The sequence below is a fragment of the Schistocerca gregaria genome, chromosome 1 (assembly GCF_023897955.1).
Source record: "Schistocerca gregaria isolate iqSchGreg1 chromosome 1, iqSchGreg1.2, whole genome shotgun sequence".
Lineage (NCBI taxonomy): Eukaryota > Metazoa > Arthropoda > Insecta > Orthoptera > Acrididae > Schistocerca > Schistocerca gregaria.
The window spans coordinates 179,539,159-179,556,832 of NC_064920.1; the positions used below are offsets into that span (position 1 = coordinate 179,539,159).

Consider the following 17,674-nt stretch of genomic DNA (forward strand, 5'->3'; position numbering starts at 1 on the left):
ACAAAATACGCTCTCATTTGCCGTGACGATAGTTAGCATAGCCTTCAGCTACGTTATTTGCTACGACCTAGCAAGGCGCCAAGATCAGTTTCTATTGATATTGTAAATCATGTAATGTCATCATTAATGGATTAAAGTTAAGTATTTCACCATCTACGTCCGTTTTTCTAAATTCTAATTTACTTGTCCTGTTCCAGACCTCACGCCAGCCTGCGTGAACTAAAACGCGTGCCTTTCGGCCTCCTCTAGTAACACGGTGTTGGCTCTCCTGCCAATCACAACATATGAGGTCTTGCACCAGTGCCTCATGCTTACGTAACTAAAGAAATATAGTACTTTTAATTCAGTCAATAGCGCATTCAGAACTACTTCTGCTCTCATATGAATTATTCAGGCAGGAAAGAATTCTTTCCGTTTAGGAAATTAAGTTCAGATCACGAAAGATAAACTTGTCTTCATAACTTCACAGCAGAAGCTGCTTCGTCACCCGTATAGTATGTTTTGTGATAACGTTACAGTACCAGCCCACAACAACCAAGATTCATAGATTGATAATTGAATTCTCGATTTTGTGAAATCTAGGTGTTCCTTATGAGATTCAAACTTAGGTTCAACAAAGAGAAAGTTAACCAATGACCAATGGTAAATCTTTGCAATCTTCAAAAATATCCGCTGTGTCACGTATGAGTACCTGTGACGAATCATACCTGAGGGCATTCAGATTACTTTCTTAGGCGCTCTTTTCGCTTTGGAAAGAGGGCATCTTTAATCAGAGAAATTTAAATTGAACTTCTACCTCTGCAAGTAGGCTTTCGGACAATCATTTTTATTTTACATTATTTACAGCGAATATACAACTTAATGCAAACAAATTTGTTGCCATAGAACATTATGTACAGACTCTGTGCTGTATACCTCGTTGTGAAATGAAACAAGGAATTATTATTACTGTAATTGCTATGATTATTCTTGCTCTACATACCGAGCACCCCCAATCGGTAGTTAAAGGAGACCATGATGACGCCGTGCTGTATAAGCAGGTCCGGCCCGAACCAGTCTTCATTGCCCGAGAAGGCAGACAGTCCGCCTCCGTGCACCATGAACATGACTGGCAGGCCGCGGGCGCCTTCCGAAGGCAACTGTGGGCGAAATATGAGTTTAGAACATCTGAGAGGAAGAACCTGGCACACTTATCAACATGTTATAGGCCAGACGTTAGTGGAATGGAAGCACCACACTAAAAGTAGATTGTCGGGGCATCAGTTCAGTGCACAGCATAATGTGTGATACGGAATTTTCAATATAATCATGAGGACCAAACGAAGAACATTTAATTAAATGTGTGTGACATGGCTTAGGAAGTAAATTCTTAGTTAATGTGATCTATGCAAAGAAGTCGCAGTTTTATAAACGTAATGAAATGCAGATATTATGAGAAACGCCACTGAGTGCAGGGACTAGCTGCTGATTCTCAACACAAACAAATCCAACACTTTGCTCCAATATAGGCGGTTGACAGTGAGATTGGCAGTCAATCACTGGTAACAGGCACATGCAGTAAATACACTACTGGCCATTAAAGTTGCTACACCAAGAAGAAATGCAGATGATAAACGGGCATTCATAGGACAAATATATTATACTAGAAATGCCTTTGATTACATTTCACGCAATTTGGGAGCATAGATCCTGAGAAATCAGTGCCCATAACAACCACCTCTTGCCGTAATAACAGCCTTGTTACGCCTGGGCATTGAGTCAAACAGAGGATGGATGGCGTGTACAGGTACAGATGCCCATGCAGCTTCAACACGATACCACAGTTCATCAAGAGTAGTGACTGGCGTATTGTGCCGAGCCAGTTGCAGGGCCCATTGACCAGACGTTTTCAATTGGTGAGAGATCTGGAGAATGTGCTGGCCAGAGCAGCAGTCGAACATTTTCTGTATCCAGAAAGGCCCGTGTAGGACCTGTAACATGCGTTCGTGCATTATCCTGATGAAATGTAGGGTTTCGCAGGGATTGAATGAAGGGTAGAGCTACGGGTCGTATCTGAAATGTAACGTCCACTGTTCAAAGTGCCGTCAATGCGAACAAGGGGTGGTCGAGACGTGTAACCAATGGTACCCCATACCATCACGCCGGGTGATACGCCAGTATGGCGATGACGAATACACGCTTCCAATGTGCGTTCACCGCGATGTTGAAAAACACGGATGCGATAATCATGATGCTGTAAACAGAACCGGGATTCATCCGAAACAATGACGTTTTGCCATTCGTGCCCCTAGGTTCCTCGTTGAGTACACCATCGCAGGCCCCCCTGTCTCTGATTCAGCGTCAAGCGTAACCGCAGCCATGGTCTTCTAGCTGATAACCCATGCTGCTGCAAACGTCGTCGAACTGTTCGAGCAGGTGGTTGTCGTCTTGCAAACGTCTCCATCTGTTGACTCAGGGATCGGGACGTGGCTGCACGGCCCGTTACAGCCATGAGGATAAGAAGCCTATCATCTCGACTTTTAGTGATACGGGACCGTTGGGATCCATCACGACGTTCCGTATTACCCTCCTGAACCCACCGATTCCATATTCTGCTAACAGTCATTGGATCTTGACCAACGCGAGCAGCAATGTCGCGATACGATAAACTGCAATCGCGATAGGCTACAATCCGACCTTTATCAAAGACGGAAACGTGATGGTACGCATTTCTCCTCCTTACACGAGGTATAGCAATAACGTTTCACCAGGCAACGCCGGTCAACTGATGTTTGTGTATGAGAAATTGATTGGAAACTTTCCTCATGTCAGCACGTTGTAGGTGTCGCCACCGGCGCCAACCTTGCGTGAATGCTCTGCAAAGCTAATCATTTGCATATCACAGCGTCTTCTCCCTGTCGGCTAAAGTTCGCGTCTGTAGCACGTCATCTTCGTGGTGTAGCAATTTTAATGGCCAGTAATGTGGTATTTAGTCTAGGGGACTGATGACCTCTGATGTTATATGTCCGAAAGAACAGATACCATCGGTGACAATGCAGCTCGTTAGAATGAATTTACAATGTAATGAGTACCCCTAGCTGCATACAGGCGTTGATACAAGTCAATGGGGACAGTTGAAAAGTGTGCCCCAAACGGGACTCGAACACAGGATCTCCTGCTTACATGGAAGACGCTCTATCCATCTGAGCCACCAAGGAGGCAGAGGATAGTGCGACTGCAGGGATTTATCTCCGGCACGCTCCCCATTCGAACCACATTCCCAACTTATTGTCCCACACTATATTCTTAGTGCCTCTGTTACGTGAGCACCTAGGGATAATCATTTCGTTGTAATTTCATTCTAACGAGCTGCATGGTCACCGATGGTATCTGTTCTGTCGGACATGTCCAAAAGAACAGATACCATCTTCATGTATAATTACAGTTGCATTGCAAAGATGGTCTACTGTGACGGAACCGGACCGCGTGCAGGCTCAAACTAACACTCATAAAGCCACAGATAAGAATGTCTAATCGTGCATATATATAAACTCGAAGACCAAATTTCCAAACTTGATAAGAAGATGAAGTTGCTCACCTTCAAATAAATATTTATTTATACGATAGTTCTTTTTAACACAACAACCACTTTCTTATATCTATTCACAAGGCATTACAGCTCAGCCTTTAAATAAACGTTATTCTCTAACTAATTCCATAATGGATGCCATGCAAAAATACATTAAGATCCACCCCGACAACCCATCTTTCTATTCCACTATCTCAAGCCACAGTAAAAAGAATTATTAATGCAGTGTAAAACAGTTCTACTGCAAATGCTGTTCTCAGACATAGGAAATCGCCCTGGGCTACTGTCAGACGATTCGCAGCTGCTGCAAACTGGTGCATTGAGCTTCTGATAGTCACATACCTGTGATACTGGTGTAAGGTGGCAGAATACATTAAGGTCAATTTCGCACCTTACATTAGAGTTCTATACATCGTAACAGGAAGGTGAATATGACACCTAACTTACTTTGGTGGCAATGAGCAGATCTGCCTCTCAGTATTCAATGCAAAAGGGAAGACACTCAATTGACGCTATTAACACACTGCTCTCATATAATACATTTCAATGAGCGGGAGGTGAAACAAGCAGTGAGAGGAAACATTTGGTGTGGAAGCAAGCGTGGGCAGAAGGAGAGGCCACACCATGGGAGGTGCCACGAAAAGCTCTTAGGGAGCGTCCCGTGGGAGGAGTTAGCGATCAGACAGGTGACGCATACTGCAGAGCAGTAGGACAGAAAGAAGCTTTAGAAAACTTAGTTTCGAAATTCCAGATGGGTAAGTACAAAACCAATGATGCAGCTGATCATGTGACCAGCGAATGGTACACATGTGAGCAGACGATTGGCGGAAACGAACTAGGAAAGAGTAAAGTGCCGATGGTGGTGGTGGTTAGTGTTTAACGTCCCGTCGACGACGAGGTCTTTAGAGACGGAGCGCAAGCTCGGGTAAGGGAAGGATTGGGAAGGAAATCGGCCGTGCCCTTTCAAAGGAACCTTCCCGGCATTTGCCTGAAGCGACTTAGGGAAATCACGGGAAACCTAAATCAGGATGGCCGGAGACGGGATTGAACCGTCGTCCTCCCGAATGCGAGTCCAGTGTGCTAACCACTGCGCCAACTCGCTCGGTAAAAGTGGCGAGATTTCGACGCAATTCGATGGTAGGGCCATTGCGATTGGCAGAGAGAGTTTCCACAAAATAAGAGGAACGCTCCTATTGGTCGAAAAAAGCCTTGACGTGGGGAACGAAAGAACTCAGGTGGTGAGAGAGTTCGGCTACGAGAAGGGCGAGAGCAAGACTTTCGAGGACTCTTCTCTGAACTGGTGTCAAGTGCAGAACGGGGCGCATAACACTCCATACGACGCTGTTCCAGCCAGGCGCGTGCATATCGTCATATTCCAGACCAGGGATGAGTACATGTTTTCTCGCATAACGAGAAACATAGGGAGAATGTCTGCTGGAAAAATCAGCAAAGGCTTAATTAGTTTTATAGGAATTTCAGAGAGTGAGAGCAGCCATGCAGACGACAGCTCATCGCAGCTAAGGTGCAGAGGCGTAAACTTGTTGGTTCACTAACTTGTGTGCACTGTAATCTCGAGCGACCTTGGGTAATCTTTTGCTCAACTTGTCACAAAAGTAACCATCCTCCGAAAACTTGATTGTCATCCTAAATAGTAATGAACCTTGAACCAGAATCAGATTATTTATCGTAGTACTGGTCAACATCATGATGTAGTCGTAAGAATAATTTTGTAAAGAAACTTCTAGTTAAAATTTAGCATTGTGAGGTTTATGATTATTTCACTTTCTGAGGACGAGATGCGTTCGTTTGACAACTGTCGTAACATTGTCACATTGTATACTGTCTGAATGCGTGTATTTCTGTGATAAGTTTGCAATAATAAATCAAAGTTATTTACAGCTTACACAGTGCTTGTTCTGACCTCAAACCTTACACTGGTACCAGAGGTACCTCAAGCACTATCATCTCCTGCGGATCCTGTCTCCTCTGCAGAAAGTACAGGACCTGTCATGACTCGTTGACCGCGAATAGTGTGTCAGTGGTAAATCTAGGCGATGTGTACAGGGTGGATGGGGACAAGGGAGGACTCAGGGTGTTATACCGAGCCCTCTAACCAATACGTCTCAGGCGCTGCACTTGACTGGAACTGAAACTGGACAAGTGGGACTCACTTCACTTGTTTTGAGGAAACCTGTTGTTTTTCCTGAGCAAAATGAGGCAAATGGAAAAGGATACGGGTCTATTAATCACTGGTAGTTCAAACGCATGGTGCATGATGGCATCCCTTGCACCCAATGGCAGCAAGGTACAGGAAAGGATACCAGATGCACTCAGTGTATATGACTGGGCGCCTCATTCAACGTGTTGAACAGGTTATTCCAGCAGCCATTGAAGGAGCAGGGTGCAACCAACTGCAGATGTTGGCACACGTTGGAATAAATGATGCCTGTCGACTGGGTTCCGAGGTCATTCCAGCGACCTGCAGAGAAGGTTGAGGTGACGAGCCTTGCGCATTGAGTTTCAAAAAAGATCATAGTTTGCAGCATTGTCCCCAGAGCTGATCTTGGCCTTTTGAGTCGAATGGAAGCACTGAACCAGAGACTTCAAAATTTCTGCGACAAGCTAGGCTGCGATGTCCTGGACTTGCGCCATGTGGTTGAGAACTGTAAGGTCCCTCTAAATGGGGCAGGTGCGCTAGCCGCTACTCAGGGAGCTGACTGTGTGAAGGGCAGACACAAGGGTTTCTTAGATTAGGCGACTCTCCATCCAATCCGGATAAAGAAAGGTGCAGGAAACACAGAAGTATCAGAGAAGATCGAAAGGAATGCGTCCCACAGGTGAGAGTATTAAAATCCTAATGTTAAACTGCAGAAGCATTCGGGACAAAGCGACAGAGTTGAAACGCTCATGAAAGCTGTGTAGCTCGCATAATACTAGGCACAGAAAGGTTGTTGGAACCTGAAATTGGCGGCAGTGAGGTTTTTGAGGAACATTAAGTGTGTAATCGAAAGGATAGGTGAATGGGGTGGTGCAATTATCGCTTTAGGCAAGAAACTCAAATCCACCCAAATATAAATTGAAGCTTCAAGTGAGATTACTTGGACAAGACTCAGTACCAAGGGTAGGCGTGAAACGATAACTGGATCATTCTATCGCCCACCAATCTCATCTCCTAATATAACCAAAAACTTTGGAGAAAACCTCAGTTTGCTTGTAACTAAGTTTCCCAAACATTACAGTTCTGTTAGTGGTGGACGTAATAAGATATCATGCCAAACTTTACTAAATACCTTCTCTGAAAACTAACAAGAAAAGATAGATAGTAACCACACTCATGATAGAAATATATTCGATCTAACGGCAACGAATAGATCTCATCTTTTTGAGGATGTCCACCTATAAACTGGTATCAGTGACCATGAAGCGGTTGTGGCAACATTGATTACCAAACTACAAAGGTTAACTAAAACGGAGAGAAAGATATAGATTTTAGTAAAGTAGATAAGAAAGTGAGTCTTGTAATATCTCAGTGAGGAACTTGAAATTTCCAGCGTGGGGCAGGAGCATGTAGCGGAACTACGCGCTGGACAGGTATGTACCCACTACACAGTCTATAATGGGAGGGAACCTCCATGTTATACAGTCGGTGTACAGAAACTTATAAAGAAACAGAGATTACTGCATAACAGCTGTAAAATCGCAGGGCTATAGACCAAACCGTGATGCCTTCAATGACTACGGTAGCAGGATATTTTCAAATGATCTTTCTCGGAACCCAAAAGAATATCTGGTCGTATATAAAGGCTGTTAGTGGCACCAACGTTAGTGTCCAGTCCTTAGCGAATGAGGGTAGCGAAGCAAAACTTGAAATGCTTAACTTCGTTTTCAAGTGTTCCTTCACAAAGTGCAACCCATGAGAATTTCCGAATTTAATCCTCGTCTCACTGAAAAAGAAGAATGAATTAAGTATCGGTGGTGTTGAGAAACAGCTGAAATCGTTATAATTGCACAAATCTCCAGAGCCCAGTGCACTCCCTGGCAGATTCTATACTGAATTTGCCGACCGGTGTGGCCGTGCGGTTCTAGGCGCTTCAGTTTGGAACCGCGTGACCGCTACGGTCGCAGGTTCGAATCCTGCCTCGGGCATGGATGTGTGTGATGTCCTTAGGTTAGTTAGGTGTAAGTAGTTCTAAGTTCTACGGGACTGATGACCGCAGATGTTAAGTCCCATAGTGCTCAGAGCCATCTGAACCATTTTTATACTGAATTTGCAGATGAGTTAGCCCCTCTTCTAACTATAATCTATCGTAGATTTCTCAAACATAAAACCGTGCCCAGTTCCTAGACAAAATTACGGGGTACACAAGAGGGGTAGTAGAATTCATCCACGAAACTATCGTCCAATATCCCGTCCAACATCCTTCATACCGATTTGTTGTAGAATCTTGGAACATATATATTCAAATATAATTACGTACCTTGACTCAAAATGACCTCCTCAATGCCTACCTGCATGGTTTCTGAAAACATCGATCATGTTAAATTCAGCTCACATTTTTCGCACATGACTTACTTAAGACTTTAGATCAAGGAAGTCAGATAGATGGTTCAAATGGCTCTGAGCACTATGGGACTTAACATCTGGGGTCATCAGTCCCCTAGAACGTAGAACTACTTAAACCTAACTAACCTAAGGCCATCACACACATCCATGCCCAAGGCAGGATTCGAACCTGCGATCGTAGCAGTAGCGCAGTTCTAGACTGAAGCGCCTAGAACCGCTTGACCACCACGGTCGGCTAGTCAGATAGATTCAGTACTTCATTTCCGTAAAGCATTTGACTCAGTACCAAACCTACGCTTACTGTCAAAAGTACGAACATACGGGCTATCAAGTGGAATTTGTGAGAACGCAGTATGTTATCGTGAATGGAGAGTCATCATCGGATGTAAAAGTAACTTCGGGTATTTCCCAGGGAAGTGTGTTGTGATCTCAGCTGTTCATGTTTCATATTAATGACCTTGTAGACAATATTAATAGCAACATCTGTGTTTTTGCAGACGCATTTATCTGTAACGGACTACTGCATAAATACTCAGTCATATCAAAATAAGCTTTCAAAATGGTGCAAAGACTGGCAGCTTGCTTTACATGTTCATAAATGTAAAATTGTGCACTTTACAAAACGAAAGAACATAGTAACATCAATGAGTCACTGTTGGAATCGGTCAGCTCGTACGAATATCTGAGTGTAGCACTTTGTAGGGATGTGAAATGGAATAATCACATAGGCTGAGTCGTAGGTAAAGCAAGCGGTAGACTTAGCACTGAGTGACGACAGGCGCCCTTTTCAGATAAATCACATTTTATTCTCCACGGTGTGACATGTCTGAAAGCAAAACACCGTACAACGAGCGTCAGAAGGGACCAGGCTGGAGGAGGGACGATTATGGTCTGGGGAATATTTTCGTGGTATTCCCTGGTGAACTCGTCGTTCTGGAAGGCACAGTGCATCGCCACAAGTGTATATCTATCCTTGTGGACCATGTCTGCTCCTACATGCAGTTTGTGTTTCCTCGGCGTGATGGCGTCTACCAACAGGACAATGCAAAATGTCGCAACGCTCGTAGAGTACGTGCATGGTTCGAAGAGCACCACGATGAGTGTACCGTGTTCTCCCCGCCACTCAACTGACAGGATTCAAACGCAGTCGAGAAACTGAGAGACCACCTCAGTCGGATTGTTCACACCATGGATCCTCACCCGAGAAACATGACACAGCTGGTAACGGCACTAAAGTCAGGATGGCTCCACATACCTGTCGGTAAGTTCCAAAACCTCACTTAATCTCTTCCTTTACTTCTCGCAGCAGTCCCCTCTGCAAAAGGTGATTATTCAAGCTTTTGACAGGTGGTCACATTAATGTGACTGGACAGCGTGTCTTGCATTATTCCATTTCTGTCTTTCTGTACAGTTCTTATCCTTTACAGCTCCCTCAGTACTATACAAGTTATTCCCTGCTGGTTTAACCTTTGTACAATAGACAACAGAAACACTGCGAAGTATGCAGCAAATTTTATAACATATTGTAAAGCAAGCATTTGATTGGAAGTTATCACATTCAACAGGTGCTACGATTTTAAGTTGTTGTCGCAAGATGTAAGTTAGTTCAATAAAGAGCTTAACATTCATTTCTGACCGGAAGGTCCTCAGTCCAGAGTATCCACGTTATGATCCTGCACCAATATTTTAATATTGAGCCTATACATGTAGGATACCCTATTGTGGCTGTACTGTGTGGGGCAGGTGGAGTTTATTTCCCGCCACTCCTCTTCGTCCAGTGGTCTTCTTGCTTATTACCTGTGATCGCACCACACTTACCTCTGCTTGGGTGCTATACACTACGATTATTTCGCTTGTGCCACATTCATATGTTGGATATGTCCCAGACTCTGTCTTTCCCTCCAGTTTTTAGCCTGTACAGCTCCGTCAAGTATCAGTGGGTTCGGCTGCTCACCTTAGGAGTGTAGACATTGACGAAGAGGCAGTCCTCTTCCCCCTCGTACTTGCCCAAGGTCAGGTTCATCTGTGCTGCGATGTTTCCCTCTTTGGTGGCATCCAGCACGCCGGACCAGTCTCCTGCAGGTTGTGGCGGCTGCAACAGACGTCACGCACAAAGTAATTTTTATAAAAAATTTCATACGACAGTTACCATCAGCGAATAAATATTTAATAAGGTTTATGGAACTCAGTTTATCTGAAAACAAATCCCTGTTTTATGACGGTTGCTGTTTCAGATCTTAATGAGAATGCCCTTTACGGACGAACAACAAAAGAAAGCATGTACCTCTACATAATAAAATTACACTTACGTAGACATCAGTCAACATACTGGGGCAAGAACCTACACAACTTAGTGTACAGCTGTGTATGGGTGATGGGATAGACAAAAACGGAAATATCAGATACCTATACCATTACTAAGAAACAACCGGTAATTGAATGGTGTAAGTGATATACAGGGTGCTCCATTGATAGTGACCAGGCCAAATATCTCACGAAATAACCGTCAAGCGAAAAAACTACAAAGAACGAAACTTGTCTAGCTTCAAGGGGGAAATCAGATGGCGCTATGGTTGGCCCGCTAGATGGCGCTGCCATAGGTCAAACGGATATCAACTGCGTTTTTTGAAATACGAACTCCCATTTTTTATTACATAAACGTGTAGTACGTAAAGAAATATGAATGTTTTAGTTGGACCACTTTTTGGCCTTTGTGAGAGACGGCACTGTAATAGTCACAAACATATGGCTCACAATTTTAGACGAACAGCTGGTAGCAGGTAGGTTATTTAAATTAAAATACAGAACGTAGTTACATTTGAAAATTTTAATTCGGTTGTTCCAATGGGATACATGTACCTTTATGAATTATCATTTCTGACAAGGCATACTGTACTGATTACCTGTAAGTACCACATTAATGCAATAAATGCTCAAAACGATGTCCGTCAATCTCAATGCATTTGACAATACGTGTAACGACATTCCTCTCAACAGCGAGTAGTTCGCCTTCCACAATGTTCGCAAATGTAGTGACAATGAGCTCACGCATGTTGGCAGGCGTTGACGGTCGATCACGATATCAAATATCCTTCAACTTTCCCCACAGAAGGAAAGCCGGGGACGTCAGATGCGGCGAACTTTCGGGCAATGGCATGGTGCTCCGACGACCAACCTAAGTGTCATGAAATATGCTATTCAATACTGCTTCAACTACTCGCGAGCTATGTGCAGGACAGCCATCATGTTGGAAGTACATCGCCATTCTGTCATGTAGTGAAACATCTTGTAGTAACATTGGTAGAACATTACGTAGGAAATCAGCATATATTGCACCATTTACATTGCCATCGATAAAATGGGGGCTAATTATCCTTCCTCCCATAATGCCGCTGCATACATTAACCCACCAAGGTCGCTAATGTTCCACTTGTCGCAGCCATCGTGGTTTTCCGTTGCCCAATAGTGCATGTTATGCCGGTTTATGTTACCGCTTTTGGTGAATGACGCTTCGTCGCTAAATAGAACGCGTGAAAAAATCTGTCATCGTTGTGTAACTTCTCTTGTGCCCAGTGGCAGAACTGTACACGACGTTCAACGTCGTCGCCATGCAACTCCTGGTGAGGAGAAATATGGTATGGGTGCCATCGATGTTGATATTGCACTCTCAACACCGAAGATTTTGAGATTCCCGATTCTCGCGCAATTTGTCTGCTACTGATGTGCAGATTAGCCGCGACAGCAGCTAAAACACCAACTTGGGCATCATCATTTGATACAGGTCGTGGTTGATGTTTCACATATGGCTGAACACTTCCTGTTTCCTTAAATAACATAACTTTCCGGCAAACGGTCCGGACACTTGGATGATGTCGTCTAGGATATCGAGCAGCATACTTACCACACGCCCGTTGGGCATTTTGATCACAATAGCCTTACATTAATACGATTTCGACCTTTTCCGCAATTGGTAACCGGTCCATTTCAAAACTGGTAATGTATCACAAGGGAAATGCCGTCCGCACTGGCGGAATGTTACGTGGTACCACGTAGTTATACGTTTGTGACTATTACAGCGCCATTTATCACAAAGCGAAAAAAGTGGACCAAGTAAAACATTGATATTTCTTTACGTACTACACGAATATGTAATAAAAATGGAGGTTCCTATTTAAAAAATGCAGTTGATATCCGTTTGACCTATGGCAGCGCCATCTAGCGGGCCAACCATAGCGCCATCTGGTTTCCCCCTTCAAGCTAGACGTGTTTCGTTCTTTGTAGTTTTTTCGTTTGATGCTTATTTCGTGAGATATTTGGCCCGGTTACTATCAATGGACCACCCTGTATATATATGAAAACTCTATAGAAGGAAAATAAGGATCATGCCGATATTATAGAAAAACGAGAAGAAGTAGATGAAGATGAGACAAAAGATGTGACATTGCGAGAAGAAGTTGACAAAGCACAGAATGATTTAAGTCGAAACACGGCATATGGAGTAGATATTTCCTCAGAATTATTGAGATCCTCTGGAGAGCACGCCATCACAAGCTATTCCTCTTGATGCGGAGAACATTTTAGACAGGCAAAATATCCTAGACTTCAATAAGAATGTAATGATTCCTGGTGTAAATAAGGCAAGTGCAGATAGGTGTAAATGTTAATGAATTATTAGTTTAATATGTAATGTTTGTCAAATGCTGACACGAATTATTTACAGAAAAATGGAAAAAGTGGGAGAAGCCGACATAGGGGAAGATCAGTCTGAAGGAATGTAACAATATAAGAGGCAATACTGACCCTACAACTTAGGTTTAAAAAATTTTTAAATCTACATTTATTGCATTTGTAGATTTAGAGAAACCTTTTGACAATATTGACTGGAATACATTCTTTGAAATTCTCAAGGTAGCAGCGATAGCATTCGTGCAGGGAGTGATTACATACGACTTGTTCAGAAATCAGACCGCAGTTATAAGAGTTGAAAGACTTGAAACAGAGGTATTAGTTGGAAAGAGAGAAAAACAAGGTTGTAGCATATCCCAGATGTTATTCGGTTCGCACATTGAGCAAGTGGTAAGGGACACCAAGGAGAAATTTGGAAAGGGAATGAAAGGTCACGGAGAAGAAATTAAAACTTTCAGGTTTGCCAATGGCGTTTTAATACTCTCCGAAACAGTAAAGGACGAGGAGTAGCTGTTGAACTGAACTGATAATGTCTTGAAAAGAAGTTATAAGATCAACATCAACAAATGTAAAATAATAGTAATCGAATGTACGTCAATTAAATCAGACTACGCTGAGGGAATTAGATCATGAAATGAGATACTAAAAGTCGTAGAAGAGTTTTGCTGATGGCAGAAGCAAACTGACAATAGCAAGGAAAGCATTTTTTAATAAAAAGATATTTTTTGGCATCTAATGTGAATGTAAATGTTCGGAAGTACTTTCTGAAGGTATTTGTCTAGATTGTAACATCGTAAGGAAGCGAAACATGGACGGTAAACAGTTTGTACAGGAAGAGGAAATGGTTCAAATGGCTCTGAGTACTATGGGACCTAATATCTGAGGTCATGAGTCCCCTAGAACTTAGAACTACCTAAACCTAACTAACCTAAGGACATCACATACATCCATGCCTGAGGCAGGATTCAAACCTGCGACCGTAGCAGCAGCTCGGTTCCGGACTGAAGCGCCTAGAACTGCTCGGCCACCGCGGCCGGCACAGTAAGAGAAGAGAATTGAAGCTTTCGAAATGTAGTGCTTCAGAAGAATGCTGCAGATTAGATGATGGATAAAATAATTACTGAGGAAGTGCTCACTCGAATTAACGAGAAAAGAAAATTTGTGGCAGAGCTTAACTAACAGAATGATTCGGTTGATGAGACAATAAGATATCAAGGAATTTTCAGTTTGGTAATGGATGAAGGTATGAAGGTTAGAAATTGCGCATGCAAACGAAGGCTAGAGTAAACAAAGCCGGCTTAGGTGGATGTAGATTGCTGCAATAGTTCTGAGAAACGAAACGGTTTGCACAGTACGGGACAGCCTACAAGGCTGTACCAAGTGACAGCCATATAGAGATTGGAGCCTCCATACTCCAGACTACAAGAACAGTCTGTTATTTGTAGCAGCGCAATCTCGTTCTGTGTATACCTGGAGTACAAAACTGTCGTCTTTATACATCTTTGCAAAGACGTTATTTCACAAAGTAAAAATCTAGTCACCAACATACCAGATTGTGACTCGGTTCTGCAACCTTGTCTCTCAGCAGCAATGCTCGTACGGGCAGAGCATCCAACTTTTTTAAACCTCACTGAAGCTCCCCTGTAAATCTTGAGAAGCTAGCACTGCTGGTAGACAGCATGTCACGAAGGAAAGGCCTAGCCACGAACTATGGGAACATTTGTAGAATGAATGTTTCACTTTATAGCGAAGTGTGTGCTGTTTTGAAGCCAGGATTCGAACTCGGAATCTTGATCTCAGCAAGCAACGCTCTGATCGATTGAATTATCAGTGTAATACATTGCTTGCTGTGTGGATGAGATTTAGGATGAATTAGACTTGATTTTCTGCCTACAATGTATAAGGAGGTGATCCTCAAGAACGTAGCACATGTCAAAAAATACGACAAATAATACATACGCAAAACCTAAGCTACTGTTTCACACAAAAATCTCAAATAAAAGGTCCCTCGTGGTTATGAAATAAGTCAAAAAACCTTAACGTATTTTCACTTGAGAGGTAATAACAATCTCGTCACAAAACATTTCAATAAATGGCATTCGGATGTGCGTATGATAAATCGTAGGTTGTTGTAGCCACAAGTCATAAAGCAGAAAATTTGTTTACAACATTCATTTTACGTTCATCACATTACTGCATTGAAGATGTGCAAAAGTCTGGTTTTAGAACATCCACGTTGATATTATTAATAATTTTATATGTAAAGTGGTTCTAGTACGAAGTTAACTAATGAAGTAGGTGCAGTTTCGCACCAATAAACGATTTGCCATTTTTTAATTATCCTTTATTAATAGATAATTTTTGTATTTGCTAGCACGTTATTGAAAATGTGTGTTCCCGAGTAACGGACATGTTTTTGAGCCAATCTAAGTTGCTTTAAATATATATGTGGTTTATTATTATTTCTAGTAACTGAAGAAAATATCAGAAGCTCGCTAAAAAATCATTTTACAGGATGATCGGTTTCGACAGAGCTATTCTGTCATCATCGTATCTTACACTTTTGAATTTTTACAACATATTATCTCTCAGTGTTACAGTCGCATCGCACTGCAGATGTACAACCCAGTGCAACGACTTCCAACATTGAGTGGATAGTATGTTGTAAAAATTCAAAAGATCCGGCGATGACAGCATAGCTCTGTCGAGACCGATAATCCAGTAAAATGATTCTGTAGCGAGCCTGAATTGCGAAGGTTTCTTCGGTTACCATACAGTGCAGATCGCCCCCAGATAGACCATGCCAGGAATATACAATTATTTCTAGTCTTGATTACGTTAACCAACCTGTTGGTCTGAAAATAGAGTAACTATTTACAACAAACATCATTAAGGAATAAATGTGAGGAAGCAGTAGTTAATATAACCAGATTCCTGAACAGGAACAGGATGTTCCTGAGTTCACACCACAAATAATTCCTAACGCACACTTCTGAAATGGGGAAACATTAATTTGGCTTGATAAGTAATCTCCATCCCCCACCCCAAGAAAAAGGTCCCACATGACGTTGTGAAAAGAAAGTAAACAAAGTATACTGTTGATGTTATGGTCTGACTTTCGATGTTACCCTACAATGTCGAAGTCTCATCATTTCTGCATAACTGACTGGAGTCTATAACCATATGAATCTGCTTAATGAAAGTTAATATTTGATCTTCTTCTACTTTTTTTTCCATCACAGTTACCTCCATTACTATGCTGATGATTCTTTTGTATCATACTATGTTTCTTATCAATTCACCCCTTCTTTTAGTCAAGTCGTGTTAATAGTTATTTTATTCCCAATACAATTCAATACCTCTTCATTCGTTAACCAAACTACTCTCTGAGGTTCAGCATTCTTCCGCAATACCACATTTCAAAACCGTATATTCTCTTCTTGTCCGAACTGTTGACGTTTCAATTCTGTACAAGGCTTCGCTTCAAAAGAATATCTCCAGGAAAAATTTCCTTACACTTCAATTTACATACGACGTTAACAAATTTTTCTTTTTCAGTAATTCATTCTATCTGTTGCCAGTCTGCATTTTATAACCTCTCTTCTCCGACCATTGTCAATTATTTTGCAGGCTGAAGATCAAAACTCCTAAATTACTTTTAGTGCCTCATTTCTTAACCTAATTCTATCAGCGTCGACTAATTTAATTATCATTGATTTACTTCTGTTGATGATAATTGTACAATTCCTTTTCAACAGATTATCTATTCCGTTTAATTACTCTCCAAGTCCCTTGCCGACTGTCACTGAATTACAGTTTCGTAGGCAAACATCAACGCTACAGTTTCTTCATCCTGGTCTTCAGTTCTCCCGCCTTGGTCTCGTTTACTGTTTTCTCGATTGTAAGAATTGAATAAGATCAGGTATAGGCTACAAGTAGCTACAATAGCATTTTTTTAAATTTTTGTATCATGTATACTAGGCCATTTCTGCATTGCAAATAATTATTTTAGTAGTTCAATAGTTCTGTGGTAAGTACATATCACACTCCAATAAAGAAATCATTAAAACGTGCCCTAAGTTACCCACCTTGAAGCGGAGAGGCCCAACAGGTGGCTGGGCGTAGGGGATTCCCTGGAAGGAGACGTAGGGGAATCCCCAGACTGTGCGCCTGCGCCGTCCGCGCATTTCGCCCTGTCTCACTTTCAACACCACCGTCTCGTCGGCCATGCTGGATACCGCAGTCCCCTGCCGGTACGGGTCGCCGACTCAGAGCTACTGCTCGCTTCGCGCGGACCGCGTCTCCGCTAGCGGCTATATATAGCCGCCGCGCCCTTGTGTGACGTAAACGCCGACGCCACTGCGATAAGAGGCTGCGGCCTGACCTCAGCTAATCTGACTTGTCACATTGCTGCGAGTATGCGGAAGGAACTAGCGAACTTCCCAGGGCTACTCTTTTACGGCATCCAATCCGAGGTGACAGTCATCAGAAATCATAATTAACAACTAAAACTGAAACTGACCGGGTGACAATAGACGATTATGCAAAACTCTTTCAGTAGATATGAGTTGGCAGACGAGGCTTTTCCGAAGGTGTTAATAAGAGCCGCTTTTGACATCAGTATGAACTACTGCCGTATTGAGTAAAAAATTATTTGAAATGTGAACTTTGGGTTAAGTCACCATCTAATCGGGATCAAATTCCATTTGTGGACCATGGTTGGGCAATGTGGTAGATACACGATGGGGTACCGCCACATTTTGCTGCTGGCGTAAGATGACATCTAATGCGCAAATATGGTCACGGATGGATAGTTTGGACACGATCTGTACCTTGGACACCACGACCATCTGACC

At 42.6% G+C, this 17,674-nt stretch overlaps 1 protein-coding gene across 2 annotated transcripts in view; it reads right to left on the reverse strand.

Moving 5' to 3' along the window:
* The window catches only part of LOC126285050 (esterase FE4-like), a 131,003-nt gene extending 113,892 nt beyond the window's left edge, over positions 1-17,111 (reverse strand). The window contains exons 1-3 of one of the 2 annotated variants that reach the window (XM_049984374.1): positions 16,907-17,111; positions 10,087-10,224; positions 983-1,139 (exon numbers count right to left, since the gene is read on the reverse strand). In XM_049984374.1, coding sequence (XP_049840331.1) covers positions 983-1,139; positions 10,087-10,224; positions 16,907-17,047 — 436 coding nt within the window. In that variant the 5' untranslated portion in view covers positions 17,048-17,111. The remainder of the gene's footprint in view (positions 1-982; positions 1,140-10,086; positions 10,225-16,906) is intronic. The other variant, XM_049984378.1, reaches the window with a different exon arrangement.
* Between the last annotated feature and the right edge of the window lie 563 nt (positions 17,112-17,674).